The 22776-nt window shown below is 34.7% G+C and overlaps 1 protein-coding gene across 3 annotated transcripts in view; it reads left to right on the forward strand.

The window, feature by feature from the left end:
• Window positions 1-22287, forward strand: part of LOC144425174 (uncharacterized) — a 114558-nt gene extending 92271 nt beyond the window's left edge. The window contains exons 1-4 of one of the 3 annotated variants that reach the window (XM_078114613.1): window positions 17806-18212; window positions 18652-18839; window positions 19509-19602; window positions 20315-22287. In XM_078114613.1, coding sequence (XP_077970739.1) covers window positions 18682-18839; window positions 19509-19602; window positions 20315-20965 — 903 coding nt within the window. In that variant the 5' untranslated portion in view covers window positions 17806-18212; window positions 18652-18681 and the 3' untranslated portion in view covers window positions 20966-22287. Of the gene's footprint in view, window positions 1-17805; window positions 18213-18306; window positions 18368-18651; window positions 18840-19508; window positions 19603-20314 lie in introns of those variants that run through there. The other 2 variants (XM_078114615.1, XM_078114614.1) reach the window with 2 other exon arrangements.
• The last annotated feature ends 489 nt before the right edge of the window (window positions 22288-22776 follow it).

Consider the following 22776-nt stretch of genomic DNA (forward strand, 5'->3'; position numbering starts at 1 on the left):
TGCTTGCGTAGTTTGTGCACCAAGATTGCGCACAACCTGAACATAGTATTGTAACAGGTTATGGTTCAGGTTGTGCGTCATTATGATGCACAGGTTTGACGAAAAACACTAATACAAATATCGAGCCGTAAAAAAAATTGCTCAAGGCTGCAAACTCCACACCCATGTAGAAATGATGGGCAATGACCCCAAGATGAATAATCACAAATACAAAAAAACTTTATGTCTGAAATCAAACTTGGGCCAAAAAGGTTCCCTTATCTGCCGGACTATTCTTCAAAGGTGAGTTTTGAGCCGTCTGCACAAATTTATATTTTAGTTACGGTATTTTGGAATAAATTGCCTACAACAATTGAACCTTGTCTACCCTCTGAGCATGTATGTTTTATATATATAAGTATAACAGCCACTTTGACAAAGTGTTATTTGAAACAAAAATGTGAATACCTCATAAAACAAATTGAAATCAATAAAATGTAACTCTTCCAAGAAAAATATTCATGCATTCAATGAATGTGGTGGATTTTGCAGTAACAAAAAAGTTATTGCTATTAATTACAAATCAATAATTTAAAAACACTCGACAAAACAATGCAAATTGTTTTTGGCATATCTAAAATTATAAATATTTATATGTTGAAGCCATGTTTAGATAATAGCAATTTACATTCATTGACAAATCATTACTGTATTGGCTACCTAGGACATTCACAACACACTCTTTTTATGCTGAACAATCGTAGCACAAAGTGATTTTCTACTACATTTACTCATTGGAGCCTTAAAGTGAATTATGAATCTTCAGATCTTACTGTCATTTGTCAACATGCTTTCAAGTGCTAGAACCGGTCTAGGGCCTTCCCTCTCAAATGATTGCTATTCTATTTTGTTTTGTAATCTGCATTCTATAATAAAATCTTTATTAATATTGATGCACAACTAATTCGAATATTTATAAAGCCACTCGCTTAATCTTGTCGTGAGACAACGCCGTCACTCCGTCAGAACACAGGTGTAAACGCACGATGACTTTGGAAGCAATAATCTGTCTGCGCTTAGTGGGGCGTGACGGCAAATCCAACATCGGGACCAAATGTCGGGAGTTACACGGGGTTGGTTTGAGTCATACCCGGCCTGCGGTCAAAAAAGTTTGGTGACCCCTGGCGTAATCGATAAAATTTTGCACTTATATCTCATGCAAGCATGTCGAAATTCAAGCGGAATCTCTTTACGGGAAACATTTAAGCAGCAGATCGGTGTGCCGGGCAAAGCGCCGCAGCAAATACGAAGAAATCTATTTTGTATCAGCGATATTTTCCCAGTTACATACTTTGGTGCAAAATAATAGGCTTCTATTCCGTATTCAATTATTGAACGTATTCAAAATCAAGAACTTGTATAATTTAAGCAAAGTTTCCTTGGAAGCTCTCCATGTTGTGCCTGTCAAAAGTCCCAACAGATTTAATCTTTTATCACATTTGTGTGTTACATGTTGTACATGAGCTTTGTACGTCAACTTCTTATCGAATATAACACCGAGATATATTCATACTCGGCTTTAACCGGCAACTCCTGCCCATCAATGTAATGATGTAGGTTCACGTGATCTTGAAAATAATACAGCACACGATTGAATAATACAGCACGTCATTGAGATGTTAAATCCCCACGCTTGACACCACGAACTGATTTGATTTAATGATATTTGCATATCCGATATAAGTTCGTTGTTTTTTAAACCAATCTCCCTCTCCCTCTCTGGATGTTGAAGAAATGTTTTTTGGAAGATAGTTGTAAAAAGCAATGGACTTATCACACCTTGAACAATCCCATTTTCCGATTTAAAACTGTTAGAATAAGAAGATCCAACCCGTACTTGGAAAGACCGGTTTGATGAAAAATGACTTTATACATGATAATATTCGACCCTTTATACCAATGTTATGAGGATTATAAATTAGTCCTTCACGCCAAATCATATCAATAAACACTGCAAAAACGTGTCGCTTGCTTGAAAGAGCCTTGTAAATATCATCGTGCAGACTGATAATATTGTCCAATATTGATCTATTCGACCTGGAACCGGATTGTGTTTCATGATTTATATTAAACCTGACAAGAAACCATATCAACTTGTTGGCCACGATTCCTTCCATGATTTTACATATATACCTCGTAAGAGATATCGGGCGATAAGTTGACGGCGAGTTGTCCTTTTTCCCTGATTTGAGTATCGGTACCATTTTGATCCGTAAGCCGAGGAATATTGTAATTTCTTGAAGAATTTGTAAATGCGTGTACCATTTTCCAAATTTCGAAAACTGGGCTGGCGAGTTAATCGAGTCGCAGAATTCTTGCCAACAACTTCGTTTTGCTGCTAGTATTATTTTCCAAGTACTAGCTCGCATCTGTTGGAAGTAGATAATAGGCCTGATTACATACCCATCAAAACCAGTCCAGTGAACCGGTTCGGTCAAAGTGGTCTCGGAGACTACTTAGTGCCCTCGATAACATGTCCAAACCAACAAGCTGAGAACAGTTTGGGAGTTGCCGGATTAAATCAAATAAGTCATGATTTGCAAACACTGCATATATTTTATTTCCAATAAATTCAATACAAATGTTAATTAAAGTATCAAAATTAAATGCACGTTCTTGATTTAAATTCTTTGGAGTTATTTGCGGAATATTATGAGGGGTTGCTTTCCCGTTGAAATTTGCCCACAATCTAAGAACAAAACGACAAATTTATTGGGGGCATAAAAGATAGACGATATAGATCATTCTGGCCGACCATTCAGCGTTCAACGCTGCAGACTACTGGCACCTTACGCCACACGATCCATTCAAAAATCACAGTAGGCCTACAGTTACCAGTAGTCTACTGGCAGACTGGCAAGAGAGAGAGAGATTTATTTCCACAAACAATGAAAAAAACAATATTAAATAATATCGATAATTTTTAGAGAGTTAGACTATAATGAAACAATGAAAAACAGTATAAAACAATATCGATGATTTTTATAGAAGTAGTCCAATTTACACATTGTTTTGTGTTGGCCAGTATGCAAGACCGTTGAAGGTCATCAAGGCTCCTGACCAATTTAACACTGTTATTGATTAAGAAGTCGGAATTAATTGTCACAATATAAATATAAAAAAGACGGAGAATGAGTCGGCAGATATTTTAGTTCCACGATTCAACACTAAAAGCACATTGTGATAGAGTTTAGAGGACATGTGTAAAATATATATAATACCATTGCTACATTGTGATCTAGTACATTACAGATCGCCATAACCGAGTCGGGCTCAGTATGAAATATAAATGAACAGAATAGCACAGACACATTTGCACCATGTTATATAAATATTAAGGTAAGACAATTATTGGACACGTAGTGGACATAACGAACAATATTATGTTGTTGTTGTTTTTCGTTAACATCATAATTAAAAAAATCGCTTTACTCTTTGAATACTACCCCAAATGGCATTGAAATTTTCACTGGTTAAATATGGAATTTTTTCCAGGAGTCTATTACTTTTTTTTTCTTCTTCTCTATGACGTCATTAAAATTATGTGGCTCTACGTGTCCATATATTTGAGCATAGCTCTCTTGTTAAACAGTATAAAAATCCTGAGGAAATATACACTGATATACAATCGGAAGTTGAAGATATAATGCAAACTGAAAGAATAATAGATATTTCAATATTCCATCATATTAATGACGGATTTAAAAAAAAAAATGTTGACTAATCTGAATACATTGTTAGCAAAAGCTTTTTCATTTTCTTAGTAAAAAGAGATAGAGACACATTTTTTATTTCAGATGGGACACCACCCCAATCCTGCACGCCATTATATTTTAAAGATCGCTTCCCAACATCAGTGGAAACCTGTGGTGTAAAATAGGATCTATTTTTTTGGATCTAGTACCATACTTATGTACATCTTTAAGATGAGTAAAATAGTCCTTGAAAGCAGGGGGGAGAAGCCCATTTTCATGCCGATGCATAAATTTTGCAATTTCTAAAGTATGCATCTCTGATAGCTGTAAAATTTCATTTTGACAGAAAAGTCGGATGTTTGTTATACGACTCCTCTCTGAAAATGATATACACCTAATTATTTTATTTTGTAAGAAATGGATTGGCTGTAATGAAGACTTGGCGGCTGATCCCCAACTAAGGATTCCATATTGCAGTCGTGAATGAAATAAACTATAATAAACTACTTTCAGCGTTTTTAAATTCAAAATGTGTCTTAGTCTATAAAAAATACCGACGGTTTGTGATAACTTCTTGGCTAGTTGACTAATATGCGGTTTCCAGCTTAAATTATCATCTATCGTGACCCCCAAATATTTTATACTATTAGTTCGCTCAATTATTTTACTGCCTAAAGAGAGTTTGAAGTTAGTAGTATCTATTCCCTTATTACAAAAAAGCATAAATTTTGTTTTAGAATAATTTAAAGATAATTTATTTGCCTTAAGCCAAATATGAACATTTTGTATTTCAGTGTTCACCACAGTCTCAAGTTCGGACAGAGATGTAGCGGACTTCAAAAGAGAAGTATCATCTGCAAAAAGCGTGGAATAGAAAGAAGATGCAGCCGGTAGATCATTTATATAGCATAAAAAAGCAGTGGGCCAATTGTAGAGCCCTGTGGCACTCCACATTTGATTATGCCCATTTCAGAAAAAAATTCCCCATTTTGAACATATTGCTGGCGTCCGCTTAAATATGACGCAATAAGATTAAGTGATTTCCCTCTTATACCATAATGGCGTAATTTATGCAGTAAGATCGAGTGGTTAACCGTATCGAACGCTTTAGCGAGGTCCAAAAAAATCGCGCATGTTATTTTTTTGTTTGTACTATTATGCATTATCATTTCCTTAAGCCTAGCTATTGCTAATTCAGTAGAATAATTATTTTTAAAACCAAACTGAGAGAGACCTAAAGCACCTGTTTTTCCAAAAAAATATTTGATTCGATTATATAAAATATTTTCATACATTTTGGCTACTTGCGATAAGAGAGAAATAGGCCTATAATTGTTTGGGTCATATTTAATCCCCTTCTTATGGAGTGGCACAACCTTTGCTATTTTTAAAATATCTGGATATACACTTTCATGGAAACTTTTGTTAAAAATTTCAGACAAAATAGGTGACAAGACAAACTTAGCAATTTTGAAAATCTTTATGGGTATGTCATCACTACCTACAACCTTGTGCACATCCAGTTTGTCAATTTGCTGTTCTATTTCCAGGGGAGTTGTATCACGAAGGAAAAAAGACTCTTTCGTGCTTGTCCCAAGAGTGTGCATATGGTGTGCTGCAACTGGACTTATTCGTGAAGCAAGTTTAGGACCAACTTCTAAAAAATGTTGGTTAAGAGCAGTACAAATTGCATTGCCATCATTAATTTTATTTCCATTAACTATAAGATAGGTAGGTAATTTGTTTTTCTTTGATGAAGTGCCAATAATTTCACGAATCTGAATCCATGTTTTTGCAATATCTTTTTGGTAGCGAGAAAGAACTGCTTTATAATAATCTTGTTTAGCCTTAGTAAGAGCCCTAGATGGCTTGTTTCGATACTTTTTGTATTCTCTTATCTTTAACTGAGATCTATTTTTACAACATTTACTGTACATCTTATTTTTGGTTTTTATCGATCTGTAAAGATCCTTGGAAATCCATGGTTTCAGCTTCAGTATACTATTTTTTGAATTAGCTTTATAGGGAATATGCTGGTCAACCACAGATTTTATTGTATTTATAACTGAATTGAAATTTTTATTTATATCTGGACTGGAAATATCTTTATCAACTACGAGACTTAAGTGATCTTTGAAATTATCAGCATTAAAGTTGCTATAATCACGTATCAGTGTTTTGATTTGTGACTTCTTGCATTTGAGGTGTATATGAGCCAAGATGGGGAAATGATCTGAGATGTCATATTTTATGATGCTAGTATTCGTTTTATATTCTAGCTTATTAAATTAAAAATGATCTAGTAAAGTAGCTGTTGAACTAGTAACCCGTGTGGGTTTATTAATACCACATAAAAAACCACAAGAATGGACACTATCAACATATTTAGTTACATTATTATCAATTTGATATTTCATCAAATCAATATTGAAGTCACCAACTATAAAGGCACACACACCCTTAGAGCTTATTACATTTAGGGACTTAACAAATTTATCAAGGAAATCATCCAATTTATATGATGGGTGCCTATATACAACAGCTATAATAATGTTTTTTGTGTTTTGGGTTGATCCAGCTTGATCAATTTCAATCCATAGGTCTTCGCATCCAGTAGAATTTAAATTAAGATCGTCGCGTATATTAAATGTGATACTTTCTAATATATATAGACCAACACCTCCTGCTTCAGTGCAAGAGTCTTTACGAATAAAATCATATCCAGTAATGAATACATCAGGTGAGGCCTCTCCCAGCTTAGTCTCAGAAATACCCATTACATCAGGCAATATTTTGCTTGGACCTAACAGATATTCAATTTGTGGACTATTTTTGTGTAAACTTCTTACATTAAAATGAAGAATATTAAAACTTGCATTGCAATTTGACATCAGTTTTTTAACAACATTATTAGGATCAATATATTCACATCCAAGTGACCAGTCATCTACATCAGTCAAACATGACTGGCTGATTGAATTAGCAGTGGAACAGCATTGGTCTTTCATTACAGCCCTGATTGGTGAACTACTGATCAAGCATAAATTACAATGGTGAGAAGTGTCTGAATTTCCTAACAGACCAAACTGCTCATGGTTCAGCTTCGAGCAGGTAAAATGAATTAGATTATTGCATAAGTCGCATGGGATGAAATTATCATTATCTGTGAAATGGTTATGGCAGACTTTACATTTTTTAGAAGAAGACATTAGAATAATGGACAATGGTAGCATAAAATTACACATAAAAACCTCATGATTATAAACAAGGGTATATAATAATAAATGATCATCGAATTTTACATAGATCATCCTCATTCAAGATTTTCAGACTATTTGCCGACTCATTTTTTCTGACGTATACATTTCCTGAGTGTGTCCATATGTATTTATACTTAAATTGATCTTTTAAAATACGAGCTTCATTATATAAAAACTTTTGCCATTCTGTTAAATGTTCATTTATAAAAAATTTTTTACCTCCATTCTCTTTAATGAGGTTAGCTTTTTTACGATACAGTTCATTCATCTTGTCTCGTCTGCAAAAGCGGACAATTATTGGAGATTTCTCACCCGCAACCAGTCTATGAGAGGTAGAAATGTCTTTATAATTAAGTTCAACATTAACCAGTTTAGCAACTTCAATTACTTTCTGGTTTGTGATTTCATTTTTCTGGTAAGGTATTCCCACAATTTCCAGATTTAACCTCCTGCCATACTGTTGTGAATGTTCTTGAACTTCAGCAACATATTAAAGTTCATCCTCAATAGATGATAACATTTGTTGCAACTCATTTATTGCAGCTTTTTGTTTCAAAACCAAATCCTCAAGATGTAACACTTTTTGCTTATCTTCAGATTGGCTTCTTTGAAAAGTGTCTTGTTTCATTTTCACTTCATTTGAAGATTGGTTTAAAGAAGAAGTGTTTTTTTCAATGCTGTCAATTCTAACTCCAAGATGATCTTGAATCTGGACTAAATTGATTAAAACTGCTTCATTCTTATTACACATGATTTCAATTTTATTGGTTTGCTTGTCGAGATAAGATGGTAATACCTCCCCAAGCTTTTTGTCTACTGCAGTTTCAATCAAGTTAAGCATTTTACTAATAAGAGTGTCTTCTCTAGATTGGAGAACATCATTCAAATTGTACAGGGGAAATTGAAATTGTTGCAAGTTGATAGATGAATCGAGCTCAGATGTTGAGGAAAGAGATGGGTCTTTTCCTGATGTTGAGATCCTCTTGAAGCTTGCCGGTGTTTTTGCAGCAGTCTCATTTTCATAAAGAAAACTTTCGTCAAAGACATTATCTTTGTGTTCCATTATCACTCCAGTCAATTAATTCAGAATCCAGATCAGCAGATGTAATTATATTAATTAGGTATATTATATATTAATCTTAATCAAATAGCGAATGAAACTAAATTAAAACAATTACATTTTATCAACCAAACACTTGTGTGAAGTGGCCTCATCATATGTAAACAGAAGCACTTTCATTATTTAATATCGCCTTACTACTTCGACGTTACCGACACTGAAGCTTTGTATTTATGCTGGTACCGGTATGTACAGTAAGGGTACCTACCGGTACCAGCTAGGATGCGGTATGGCTGTATGGTGCAATTCCAAAAGAATTCTCAATGCAAACTGAAGTCGTACTGCGCTCAGTTTATACCAATAAATCTTTAGTTGTTGTTTCAAAACAACCTATCATGCCAATATGCCGCACCGGGATCCCACCAGTACCGGTATTTTAAATTTGTGTTCAGCAGCGACACAATAGATGCGGAAGATGTTTAAATTAAACTTGCCCTATCTAGCTGAATTTTTATTAGTTTAAAAAAGCAACTCACTTACCAGAGATGAAAAAGAAAACAACTTCCGTACCTCCTTCGATCACGGTTGGTTGTTCATATACACTTGCAATTCCAATATGCCTAACTTGTGTCTTCGCAGTGAATCGTTGTTGATCTCTCATTGTGATTTTGAAGACTACGGTTTTTTTATGTTTGCAATCCTTCACTATATCTACAAATTGTACATTTTGCGAGTTCTACTTTAAAACTCTAAAACCAAAATTTCATTCAGGATATTGATACCTTGGCAACATGAGCTATTTTTTTTTATATTAGATTACTATTATTAATTGTTAATATTCAAATTGTCTAAAATTGTGTTTAAAAAAATTGTTACATTCTTCATTCTCCATTTAAAAAGTTAAGCCAAGCTTATATTACCTACGTGTCACTTGTTCGGCAACATGTGCTCTTTATTTATATATTTGATAACTACCATAATATTTCATTTATAGTGTCCTAAATCATGTTACATTCTTTATTTTCTATATCGTAAAGTTAATGAGCCAATCTTGTATTGCATTCATGATATTTCCTTGTTGACGTGAGCTCTTTATTTGATTTTTTCTTATACTCTATTACTATTATTTAATGTTCATATTCAAAGTATCCGAAATCAAGTTATAAATGTCACATTTCTCATTTTCCATTTTATAGAGTTATGCCAACCTCATATTCACCTTCAAGTTACTTCCTCGCTAACATGTGCTCTTTATCTCTATATTTGATAACTACCCGTACTATTAATATCACATTTGAAGTGTCCCAAATCATGTTACAAAATGTTACATTCTTTTTTTCTATATCATAAATTTAATATGCCAAGCTTTTATGCATTCATGATATTTCCGTGTTGACATGAGCTCTTTATTTGATTTATTTTTTTATTGCTATTATTAAATGCTCTCATGTAAAAGAGTCCCTAATTGTGTAATAAAATGTTCCGTTCAATTTTTCTATCTTATGAAGCTAATATGCTAAGTTAATAGCTCTTTTTCATCAACCTTTGACCTGCCAATCTCAATACTTCTCTATTGAGATCCCTGGCCAATCTATGATATATTAATCCATTTACTACCAATTAGTGTAAAAATCTAGATAAATGGCCATGATTAATGAATTGTTCTATTTCTATGTACAAACACTAATAATTGATGTTTATTTTTAAAGTGTTCTAAATCATTTCACTTGGTGTTATGAAATATTGCATTCTATTTATTCCTACATTAAGTCAACTGTTGTGTTTTTGCATTAACTTTCTTGATATTTTAATATTGATTGTTTGTTTATACGAAGTTTACAATGTATTGCATTTTTGAAATGCATTTTTTTGTTGTTTAAACCAAATTCTAATTTGTTTTGATGACTCAACCCATGCTTGTGATTACATTGCACTAGTGTGTGTATAGTAGAATAGAACTCTACCCATATTTGCTTATTCAAAATCCCACTTGATATGTTTAACTTATATTCATTCAATAAAACAAGTTACCCGAATAATGGGTAGCTTGTCTGACCTGCTTTCCCACTTTTTTTCGTTTCGATCATTCTATATTTTGCAATATAATTTCAATTTGTGCAAAATCCCATTATCTAAAAGAATGCTTCCATAATTGAAAATAGTAAATTCATGTAAATATTGTACATAGTTTAAATCGTGAGAGACATTGATATATTGACACGAACCTGTTATTTTTATGCTTATATAATATAATTGGGTGGCAACTGACTCTGATGACCCCAAAAGGTCGTATCGTTGCCCCCCAGTCATATACCGAAAACTATTTTTTTGATATTTGTTTATGTGTGCATGAATTGTTTTCTTGGTTTGACAAAATGAAATAAACTCTCTCTCTCTCTCTCGGTGATTCACGATTTATCGAGCAGCACGGCAAAGCAACTGAGCAAGACCGGTTAGCTCACTTCCAGACCTCCTAAAGGTCCGATAGCACGGATTTGAATCGCAGGCGAACCACTGAAGCGTGAATATGTGGTCTGCTAGACCGGTTCCAGCGGGCATTTCGTGAAATGTCCCCTTCATTTTCATATACGTTGCTTTTCTGAGTCGAATGACCTTTGCGCAGTCCTTCGTCCACCATGGTACTGACCAGGGATGGCCAATACCGAATAGTTCACTATTTCGAATACATTCGAAATTATTTTTTTCGAATATGAAATTTCGAATACTTCGGAAATAAAATCCCGTAATTGAAGCTTATCTAAATGTATGTAGGAATTTCCATACAATAATCAATGGAATAACTGCTATCTACAACCTAGCTATATTACCAGGCATTCCATATTTCTGTATTTGCAGATTATTGCAGTATATATTTTATATACCATGAGTCATGTTAACAGAATTAAATTGATACGGCAATAGTGGTATCGATGATGGATTTGAATATTTGCGCAACACAAAAGCATCCTTGTAAAACGCCCATACTTTTAACTACCAACCATTAGCCAAATTATTTGCCAAAAAGCGGGATAAAGTATGAGTTATTTTTCCGACTTGTGACTATTTTTTTCGTGAGTACAAAAATACGAATCAAAAATTAATTATATTCGGGAACTTTACCACACAATTTAAGTCCGCAGATCGCCGTTGTATGTTTAAGTAATAATACTTTTAATATTTTATAAATATGGAAATAGGAATCAAAAACTATTTATAATCGGGTAGTTTACCAAACATTCTAAGTCTACAGATCGCAGTTGTATTTTGTAGATACGAAAATAGGAATCAAAAATTAATATTATTCGCGAGTTTGCCACACAATTTATGTCCACAGATTGCCGTGATATTGTGCCGAATATAATTAGTTTTTGATTCTTATTTTCGTACTCACGAAAAAATTGTCACAAGTCGGAAAAATAATTTATACTTTATCCCGCTTTTTGGGAACTAATTTGGATAATGGTTGCCATTGGTTTGTATTTAAAAGTATGGACTTTTTACTAGGATGATTTTGTGATGCGCAAAATATTCGAATCCATGACCGATACCACTATTTAAAATGCCTTGCCGTGTTAATTTAATTCTATTATCATAACTCAGATGTTGGTGAATCGGGCAGTTTACCACACATTTTAAGGCCACAGATCGCCGTTGCATTTTAGAATAATAATAGTTTTATTATTTTGTAAATACGAATCCGAAATTAATTATAATTGGGCAGTTTACCACGTATTTCATGTCCACAAATACCCGTGGTATTTGGTATTAATACTTTCATTATTTTATCACTATGAAAATAGGAATCAATATTTAATAATATCGGTCAGTTTAACACACATTTTATGTCCACAGATTGTCGATACAACCATGAGTTACGTTGAACAGAATTAAATTAATACGGCATGACATTTTAAATGCTGGTAGCAGTCATGGATTGGATTATTTTGCGCAACAAAAAATCATCCTGGTAAAGGATCAATACTTTTAACTATCGTTATCAAAATTATTTGCCAGAAAATATTTTCTAATAAATCGACTTGTTTTTCCAACTTTGACAATTTATTGGATATCGTAACAATGACGGCTATAAATACCGTATTTCCCGGCTAATAAGTCCTCATGGCAAATAGGACGATGTCTATTTTTAGCACTCAAAAAAGTTTTTTTTCCATATAGGCCTCCAATAAGACGGGTAGAAAAATTGTGTCCCTGTTGTTCAGTTATGCTGATATGCGCTAATAATTTTATATGTTTAGAACCAGATCATGTTAGTTTGGTAGAATCATACTCACAGAATTAACTATTTTTAACAATTGAGCGGTAAATTCAAGTTGTTAAGCGGCAATCATTTTGGACAACCTATTAACCCGAACGTTGAAATAATTTTGGAATGTGTACTACACTGTACGTGCACGGGTTATTTCACAGCTGTGTTTTCCTGTCCCTGTCGTGTTCTGCTGAATCGGCAAAACGAAAAGGTCGCAAATCACTTTATCATGGTGGCTGTGTTTCTCTTTAAAATAACGATAACCGGCCTGCGATTGAATATCATGATTGGCAGACCCTAAGACCCAAATATAAGGTTACACAAATCATGCTTGAGGAGACTCATGCGAATAATAAGCATGCCACATAGAAATAAAATAAACATACTTTCTCAAATGTGTCGCAACACTATGCGATATACGGTCGCACAGAATATAAACCATCAAAGTGCCGATTCTATTTCATCGTCATTACAATACGTGAGACAGCGTAAAAAGTCGTTTGAAGATTCCCGTAAAACGAAACACCACGTTTACGGCGAAAAGTGGCTACTATTCGGAATTATTCGAAAATCAGCCGAAAAGGTATTCGAATACTTTGATATTCGAATACATTCGATTCGTTTTGGACAACCCTGGTACTGACCTTTTCATAATTCCAACTTTAGATCTAGGAATTGATTTGTTGGCCGCGTGAAGGAGTTCAGATGTAAAAATATTGTTGAAGTCGATGCCTAATGTATTGTCGATACAAGGGACTAAGGATAAAATAAGGTTTGAAAACTTTAACCAGTCAGCTTTTTTAAATCTCCAAGATGATATAAATTGTTCTGCTTTGATATTTCTCACGTTCACTGATGTTGTAACAATACAATGATCGCTTCCCAGAAAATTATTTGTTACAATTGTATGACATTGTGGTGCGATGTCTGGAGAAGCTACAGATAGATCTAGTAATGACCATCGTTGATCCTGTATTGGGTCTTGTGTGATGCTGTGTGTTGAGTATCACGAGATCGTGTTACCTCGGGTATAATTAATTCTACTTCCCCATGAATGATGGTGACTATTCAAATCTCCGAAAATTTAAGTTTTGTTATTGGAGAAAGGGATGGCGCGCGCCATTTCCGATTCGGATATAGCTTTGCTTGATGTTAACGATGTTATATCCAAACCATCTATACACTGCATTTCAATAGCCAATGAATTTGATTGCTTTACCGCGTATGGAAGCTTGTTGCTAATAAATATACAAATTTCTCCGCCATATAAAGATCGGTTTTTCCTCATCAAATTGCATACATTTACCCGAGGGGAATATTTCGCAATCAGTTTAGTCTTCTGAAGCAAAATTAAATCGGGTATTTGTTTCATAGACGTTTTATTTATTTTGCGATAAATACCTCGGCAGTTCCACTGCATGGTAAGTAAATTCCTGTTATTATACATTTGATTCATTGCATATCAAATCTTTTGATTGGAAACTTTAATTTATGTTCTGCAGACAATGATATTATCTGAAAAATATCTGCTTGCTCTCCCTTGGATTGAGCGGCAATAGTACTTTAAATAACTTCAGCGATGAAAGCCATAAAGAGCATAGGTTGAAAGTTGATTTGCGAGATTGTTTGTTGCTGTAGTATAGGCATCGATTAATATGGTGTATGGAAAATTCATGTATAATTTTCTTGCGGCTGATATAAAGGCTGCTGATGAAGAATTGACTTGTTTACAGCATTTTTGACAAGATTCGGACTCGGTAATTTTGAATTTAATATTGCTAGAATGACCGTTTCTATTTTTCCACGGCAATGGCGGACACGCTATAGGGAAGCTATTCCTACATGTTCCACAATATTATGGCCTCTTTTCAGTATGAATTTGTGTTTGCCTATTCATGTTTCACACTCACGAAAAACTCTTGCCACATGTCTAACAAGAATACGGCTACTCCACAATTTTATGTTGCTTTTTTTTGAATGTAGCATTACATCACGAAGCTGTTCCCACATGTTTGGCAAAATTAGGACCTTTCTTTAGTATGAATTAGTGTATGACTTTTCAAATTGCACGCTATCATAATTTTTTTCCCACATGTTTCACAATATTGCGGCCTCTTTCCAGTGAGATTGTTTGACTTTTCAAATGAATCGCTTTAAATACATATTCTATTCTTAAATACACACTTCTATAAATATATGTCTGCCTTTTCAAGCAACATGCTCTCTTCACATATTTCACAAGTATATGGCTTCCCCTTTCTATGGGTTTGTATACGCCTTTACAAACTACTCACTCTCAAAAAAATTTCCCTACGTATTTCACAATATTGGGGGTTATCTCCAGCATATGAGGTTCCTTATTCCCTTCCAAATTACATGCCATAGAGAATCCCCTCCTCTCACATGCTTTACAAAAATATGACCTCTTCCAGGCTAGATTTGTTTACGTCTTTTCATATTTCACGCTATATTACTCTCCCCACATATTTCCCAATATTTTGGCTTCTCTTCAGTGTCACTTTGTTCATGTCCTTTCAAATTAGACGCTATCGCGAAGCTCTTGCTTCATGTTACCCTGTATTACGACCGCTATCCCAAATGAATTTGTGTATGCCTTTTTCAAATTACACGCTATTGCAAAGCTCTTCTCACATGTTTCACAAGAATACGGCTGCTACCAGTTTAAGTATTTTTTATTGTTTTTAATGTACCATGCTGTCACGAAGCTTTTCTCACATGTTTAACGAAAATATGGCCCTCTCATGGTGAGTTTGCATTTAGCTTCTCGAATTGCATGCTTAAAATTAGGCGAAGCTCATCCCACATGTTTCACAAAAATATGATCTCTCTTCAGGATAAGTTTAAGTAGTTACAAATTACACTCTATAGCGAAGCCATTGCTACGTGTTCCTCAATATTATGCCTTCTCCAAGATAAGTTTTTCATGCGTATTAAAATCACACGATATAGCAAAGTTCTTGCCACATGTGTCACAATATTATGGCCTCTTTCGAGTGTAGATTTGTTTACACGCTACATGAAAATCTTTCAACACGTTTCACAATATTATGGCTTCGCCAGGATAAGTTTGGTTATGCAACTTCAAATTATACTCTATAGCAAAGCTCTTGCCACATGTTTCACAGTATTATGGCTCTTTTCAGTATAAATTTGTTTATGCCTATTCGAATTAGATGCTCTCCAAAATCTGTTCCCAAATATTTCACAATATTACGGCCTCTTCCCAATAAGTATTTATTTTCACATACAACCTTTCAAAAAGCTCTTGCTCCATGTTTCACTATAATTCGGTGTCTGTTCCGTGTAAATTCGTGTGTACCATTTTAAAATTAGACGCTATTGCAAATATCTTTCCAGATTTTTCACAAAAATTTGGCTGCTCTCAGTTTAAGTTTGTATATTTTTTTTATACACCATGCCGTCACGAAGCTTTTTACACATGTTTAACAAAAATATGGCTCTTCCATGGTGAGTTTACACTTGGCTTCTCAAACTGCATGCTTCAGCGAAGCTCATCTCTCATTTTTCACAAGAATAAGGCACTCCCAGTTTAAGTTTGTATCTTTTTTATTGTTACATGCTGTCACGGTGCTCTTCCAACATGTTTCTCAATATTATGCCTTTTCAATGATAGGTTTTTCATGCGTATTCAAATCACACGGTATAGCAAAGCTCTTGTCACTATAAGAAAATCTTTCCACATGTTTCACAATATTATGGCTTCTCCAGCATAAGTTTGGTCATGCATTTTCAAATTATACTCTATACTTATAGCAAAGCTTTTGTCACATGTTTCACAATATTATGGCCTCTTCCAAGTATAAATTTGTGTATGCTTTTACAAATTACTCGCTATAAGAAAAAATTTCTACCTGTTTTGCAATATTATGGCCTCTTTTCAGTATAAATTTATTTATGCCTATTCGAAATAGATGCTCTGAAAAAGCTGTTCCAAAATGTTTCACAAAAATACGGCCCCACCCCAGTATGAGTTTGTGTATTTATTTTAACATACACGCTACTGTGAATCTCTCGCCACATGTTTCGCAAGAATACGGCTACTCCCGGTTTAAGTTTGTATCCTTTTTTTTTTTATGTTACATGATGTCACGGAACTCTTCCCTCATGTTTCACAATGTTATGGCTTCTCCAGGATAAGTTTGTTCATGCCTTTTCAAATTATACTCTTATTATACTTCAAATTATACAGGCGGGAGTCATTGGGTAATTAAGCTTGTCCGGTGGGAGATCGGCGATAACAGCGACAGTGCCTGTCTGCTTCTGCATTAAAGCAATTCTAGTTCAGAGACTTAAACCTCAAAACCAATTCCTCAAAAATTACTAGAAATCACACGAGTGAATGTGTACGAACTAAATTCGCTCCCAAAAACTTATACTTAAATACTTATTACAATCTGGACTATAATTTGGCAATAATAGGCTCTAGTTTGGTGAATGAAGTGGTCTAGCCCACCTCTTCATGCACCCAATTCTGGCAACTTTGGTTAGGCATTTTTGGCAATTGACTCCAACTATAATCAGCTTGGCAATATATTTTTCATAAAAGGTTATCTCTACTGTCCACTCCTATTTATAAAATCTATCAATTCGTCAGTGGCAAACGTTATAAATTTATTAATATGGTGTGGCAAGTAATTTTTATTAATTTTTTTAACTACCCGTATGTAATTTATAACTTCTGTATGGTTGTGTGTGTGGATGCGTGTGTAAAATATTTCCATTATTTTAGGTGAGTGAACACGTACCACTTCTTCTTGGCAAAACCCTCCATCTTGTATACATTCTGTACGTTTCAAATTTTATCTAAGGTTTTGTTTGCTCTCCTGATTTCATAATCAGTTTTTAGTTATTTTTTTACCAATCATTTTATTGTTATGGACCTTTCCCCGAGCATCGACTTCATTGTTTACTTCGTGACATTGGCCAATCAGCAAGATGCAAAAAGTGACGTAACAATGCCCCCTTTTCGCATCCGCTCAGACACTTTTCTCACTCAGACAGATTTTCAAGCGTGGTTGTAAACATTACCTCGTTTTTGCGTTTTTGAACTCTATTCGTTAGTTTTCAGTTGTGTTTCGAAAACTTAAATAATAATCAGATAATTTAATGATCACTCTGTCTCTCTAGGAGTTTTAATTTAATTGCAGTAATAAAAATTATTGTAGAAATAGCTGTGATAGACTAGCCTGAAAATCTTTACCGGTACTTTTAAAAAACAGATTGTTATGTGCGTTGAATCATAATAATGGTTTGAAACACACACCCTATTTTACAGGCGCCAACTCGCAAAATCACTCCTAAAATAGCACTGAAAATTTTGCAATAGTAAAGTATAGGAAGATTTTTTCGGGGGTCAAAGGTCGGGGAAAGGTCCATGCTGATTATGGAGTCGAAATATACTTATAACTGCTGACTAGCTGTTTTGAGACTACTATTAGGGGAAATCCCCATGGAGACGACAAAGCCAGATCATCTTTTTCGTGATTTTGCTCTTAGAATTGTTGCTGCTTTTTAAAATTAAACTGAGTTAGCTATCGCAAAAAACTATAGTTGTTACTGGGAATTAATGTAAAATATACCGTACTCCAGCTTTATTTAACGTATACCTTCGGGTACCGATAGTTAAGTAATAGTGAGAAAATAGCAAAGACTGGAATAGTTCTGCATTTGGTGCCGACTGCCGGTTCCGCACGTCACCGTACCGGTACTGGTCACTGGGTAACGTCGGATTTAGGATAGGATTTACATATTTATCCAAGGGGAGAGGAAGACGATAAGACTTTTTAACCATATGGTGAACACGGCGAAAAGAATTTGCTATAGCGACACCTCACGAATATAGTGGAAATGTGGGTATGGCGATAATAGGAACTACCGGTACGGTACGATTATCCTATTATCTCCACTTATGTCAAACTTTTTTTTCAATAGCTTTTCACTTTAAATACATAATCAGTTGCTCTGAAATTTTCAATTGTTAAAGAGTGTTGCTGCTGCTAGAAAGGTATTACTTTTATTTATTTCAAACATTTATGTAGGCCCTGTTTCTCAATTCAAAGTTATATATGATGACGTCATCAAAATTAAAAATTCAATTCCATGTCGGGTATGGGATTAGTTACCCGTACCGGTCTGCCGGTAGTTACCGGTACCGGTATTTGTTTTTCGGAAGCATGGACTTGATAGTGGGGGAAGCCAACGGTTACATGAACCAAGTACTTACAGCGTTTAGTGAACATGCGCCCACCTTTTTGCCCCATTATCATCTGTTTTACTTTTATTTCACAGTTTCATTAACTTATCCACAAGAGTTTGATAATGAGTTCAGTCCAAGCACAGGAAGCAGTGGAAGAGTTGTTGGAATGTACAATCTGTACGAATCCTTACGAGGCATCTGGTCCTAGGACACCAAAGATGCTTCCTTGCCAACATGTATTTTGTTTGGATTGTATTAAAAAGATTGCCGATGGGGGAAAGTAGGTATTAAAGTAATATTTTGTATCGTAACAAATAAAGTGAAAACCCTTTACCTGTTACGGCTTCCTCCACCACCAAGTCCATGCTTCCGAAAACAAACAATATAACTAATCCCATAACCGACTTGGAATGGTAACCGGACGAGAGGCCGTGGTTCGCCATATGGATAAGCCGTCTTATCGGCTTTCCTCTTCCCCTGGATAAATATGTAAATCCTATCCTACGGGTATGCTACCAACCATAATGAAGTTTTTGAAAACTGGTCTGAAATCATGATGAGCCACACAGCACTGCGATTTCAACAGAGTAGTACCGTGCCATAACTGGGTGTCAACCTCAATATCTAAGGTTGAGTTATTTTATGCACTACATTTAATGCCAAAAAGATAACAAATGAAAGAATTCAGTATAGGCAAATACTTAAGCAAATCACATTCAATTCGCCTCAAATGTATTCATTGCAAACGATACTCATGCAATTAGATCTTTGCTTGGCCCCAAAAGAACCGCTCAATAGGGGAGGCTAAGAATACATTTTAAGGAATTTTGGTTTAGAATTTCTATTTTTTTTAGAATAAGAAATCAGACTTGCTATGTGAGTGCAATTTTTCCTTCTCCATGATGAATTGTCCCTGTAATCAAACTCACAGGATTATTCTTTTTCTCAGTTTAGTTTGCCCGATATGTCGAGCAATTCACAACATTGATGCCATTCAAAACAGTTTCATTCTCCTTCAACTATTGGAGAGAAGAAAATGTGAGGTGAGATGTTCTTATGTGGAGTTTCCCAGCTCAATGGATACGATTATTCGCGGTACCGTTAAAATCCCATCGGGTACTTTTGATCAGGACAAGCAGTTCGATAAGAGTTTGCTAAACTTACACTTCTGTTTGGTTCTGCGAAAATTTCATAAAGTTATGTATCTCAATTTTGGGTGCTACCGTAGTATACAAACCAGGGCATTTTTCCCTTAGTATATATACTTCGCTTCTCTGCCTCCACATTGGTACGTACATTTCTGGAGCGCCCAATATTGCTATACCTGTTTATTGTCCTTCACAAGTTTAAATCCGTTGGATTGCTGAATTCTCTGATATTGCTGTATGGTTTATGGAGATATTGTTCGACTTCTGACTATAAGTTTATGCATTCAGTTGCCCGGATAGAGATAAAATATTTAATCTTTGGCCGACAAAAAAGATAGCTCAAATATATCGTGAACCACAGCCTCTCCGTCTGTTATAAGTCCTGTGAAACTGTGCGTAGTAATCAGAAATGTGGTGGCAGTCTTTGTTACAATTACAATTCGCCAAACACCGAGACTTTTTCATGTGGTGTTCCCAAAACATGCGCAAGTTTGGGTGAAACTGAATAAGAGGCCACGTCAGCTATGTGGAGATGTCATATTATCAACTTTCCTCTCCTCATGACAATTATGGAAAAAACTCTTTACAACCCACTTTATTCTCACAGTCATATGGAAGTGATCGGACAAGAAGAAGAATGCCAGCACAAAAATCAACTCACCCACAACCCCAGGTTAATCCAGAGATTTCAAGACAAGTGCCAAATAGAAATCACTTGAATCGTCTCGCTTTTATTGATAAATATTTTACACGAATGGTGATTATTTTTTTTGTATCATTTTTCATATTTATTTTATTAAGTAATTATTATTCTTCAAATATCCCAAAGTTCCATGAGAAAAAACAAATCGCCGAACGAAAATATAATGAATCAGTAACCAGTCCAGGTGTGGCCTATCCGACGTCAATTCTGTTCAATGTCTACGTTATGTTTTGGAATATATTTTTTTCCATACCAAATTATTTCTATATTCTTGTATTATCTTTATTCGACATCCCATACAAAGTTATGGTGGCGTTGATAGAATTTGTGGTCTTCCTGGGGTCAATCCTTGATGTCTGTGTTATGCTTTGGGCAGGTTTTATTTCATTAATCACTAATTTCTATCTTTTTGCTCAAGCGTTATTTGGCATCCTTTGCAACTTTATAATATTGTTAATCAGAGTTGTAGACTACTTATATAATAATTCAACTTTGTGTCTCTTTGTCACTGTGATTGTATATTTGATTGGCCAAGCCTTTAGAATGTTAACTTAGCTACAACTATACCATGGTTTGAAATTAATTGGACTCTGTGGTATGCTAATTATGCCAAGCCACAAAGCAAATTCCGCATATTTTTATTCATTCTTTGCAATCTAAGTCCTGGGATATTCATAGGCTTGATTGGCTTTTTATTCTGAAAAAAGATTTTCCCCACCATGGATAAATTCCCTCCAGGGAAGAATTTGATTGTTTAGAGAAATAAAATTTTAGTAATATTGTTCACTTATTTAGTAATATTGTAATACTAGATGTAACGAAATATTACAGTCAAAAATCAACAACAATTTGGGAATATTACAATATCAGTATCCCACATGTTATGCTCACTGGAAACATTTGACAGAAATTCATATGATTTTTGGGACTATAATTGGTGGTGACCATCAAATTTAAAATTTCTTTCAACTCTCATCCAAATCAAATTATTGGCTTAAATCAGTATCAAATACCTCCTAATTAAAAATTGAGATTACTTTTTGACATATTTGAGCGTTGCTCTCAAAAACTGTATAAAACTGTTATTTTTGCATACCTTCCTAAGTGTGTGACATCATGACCATGTGGTTTGTATTTGAATTTATTATTCACTGTGTTTTTTTTACTTTATCCAGATTGTTACCTTCTTCTTGTTTTCACTACTTTCTTATATGATATTTTGCTAGTTAGGGGTGTTAAACTTGCGTTTTTTTATCTACAGTAAATTGCGATAATAGTGAAATGCAAGAAATTAATATGAAAATGGCATTTGAAATTTGAAAATACAACAACTTCATTCGGCTGTTTAATTACATCACAATATATGTCACAAACTACACCTATTTAAAAAAATGCTTCAAGTATACATTATCAAAATATATCAAAAACTGTTTGCGGCCCTTGGCGCAATTTCTAAAATGCAATGTGGCCCTCGAAAACTCATGAGTTTGACACCCCTGGTAACTGGATGATTCACTTGAATTTTTGATATTTTACTGGGTGTTGAATTACTTGAGATTACTACAAATTGGAATTTTCATTCTTTCTTGACCTGTTATGTTACCTATTTTTATCATCCACTATTCAATCAATCACTGTTTCTTTTAACTTTAGCCAAACTGTTTTATCTTGCCGTCTTGTCCTTTATTAGATGTCATACTTTATCATTTTCCCTGTCATATTAATACATACTAGCGCACAACATTATGTGCGTTTCTTGCTCTTTTGCCCGATTCTGAATCGTGTTCACTTTTTTTTTTGTATGCTTGTATTATTATTCTATCTTTTTGGTGGGTGAGCGCGTACTTGTACGTTTTTAACTTTATTTTTAAGCTATGCTTGCCTTCCAGGTATCTCTGCACTTTGTTCGTCGTAAGTATGTTGATAGGTATTTGTCTGTCTGTTGGAGTATAAGTGCTGTTTTGGGGGATCCCCTAACTTTCGATCGATGACCGATATTCTCGTTTTTGTGTTGTTCTGTTTTATGTTAGAATACCGAAATAAAATTGAGTCTGCAGACGTATTGAAGATTGGGTATACTTGGATGTGTATTGTGCTTAGACATCTTAATTCACTGCCAATGCCGCCAAGTAAAGGCGAAATGATTGTAGTCATCAAATTAAGCAACAAACTGACTCTTATAATGTGCTGCCCCCTCACACGCCCCTACTTTGGTGCCTCTTATATAAAATGGTACTCTCGTAGTATGTGTACCAGGTTAGGGTTGGGCCATAATTTTATTCCGATTTTCCTTCTTCAAGTAAGAGTTCGGGGACTGTTTGTGTTAGCTAAGTGAATATACCCGCTGCCCATCCCTTTACACAACC

The sequence above is a fragment of the Styela clava genome, chromosome 7 (assembly GCF_964204865.1).
Source record: "Styela clava chromosome 7, kaStyClav1.hap1.2, whole genome shotgun sequence".
In the NCBI taxonomy this organism is placed as follows: domain Eukaryota; kingdom Metazoa; phylum Chordata; class Ascidiacea; order Stolidobranchia; family Styelidae; genus Styela; species Styela clava.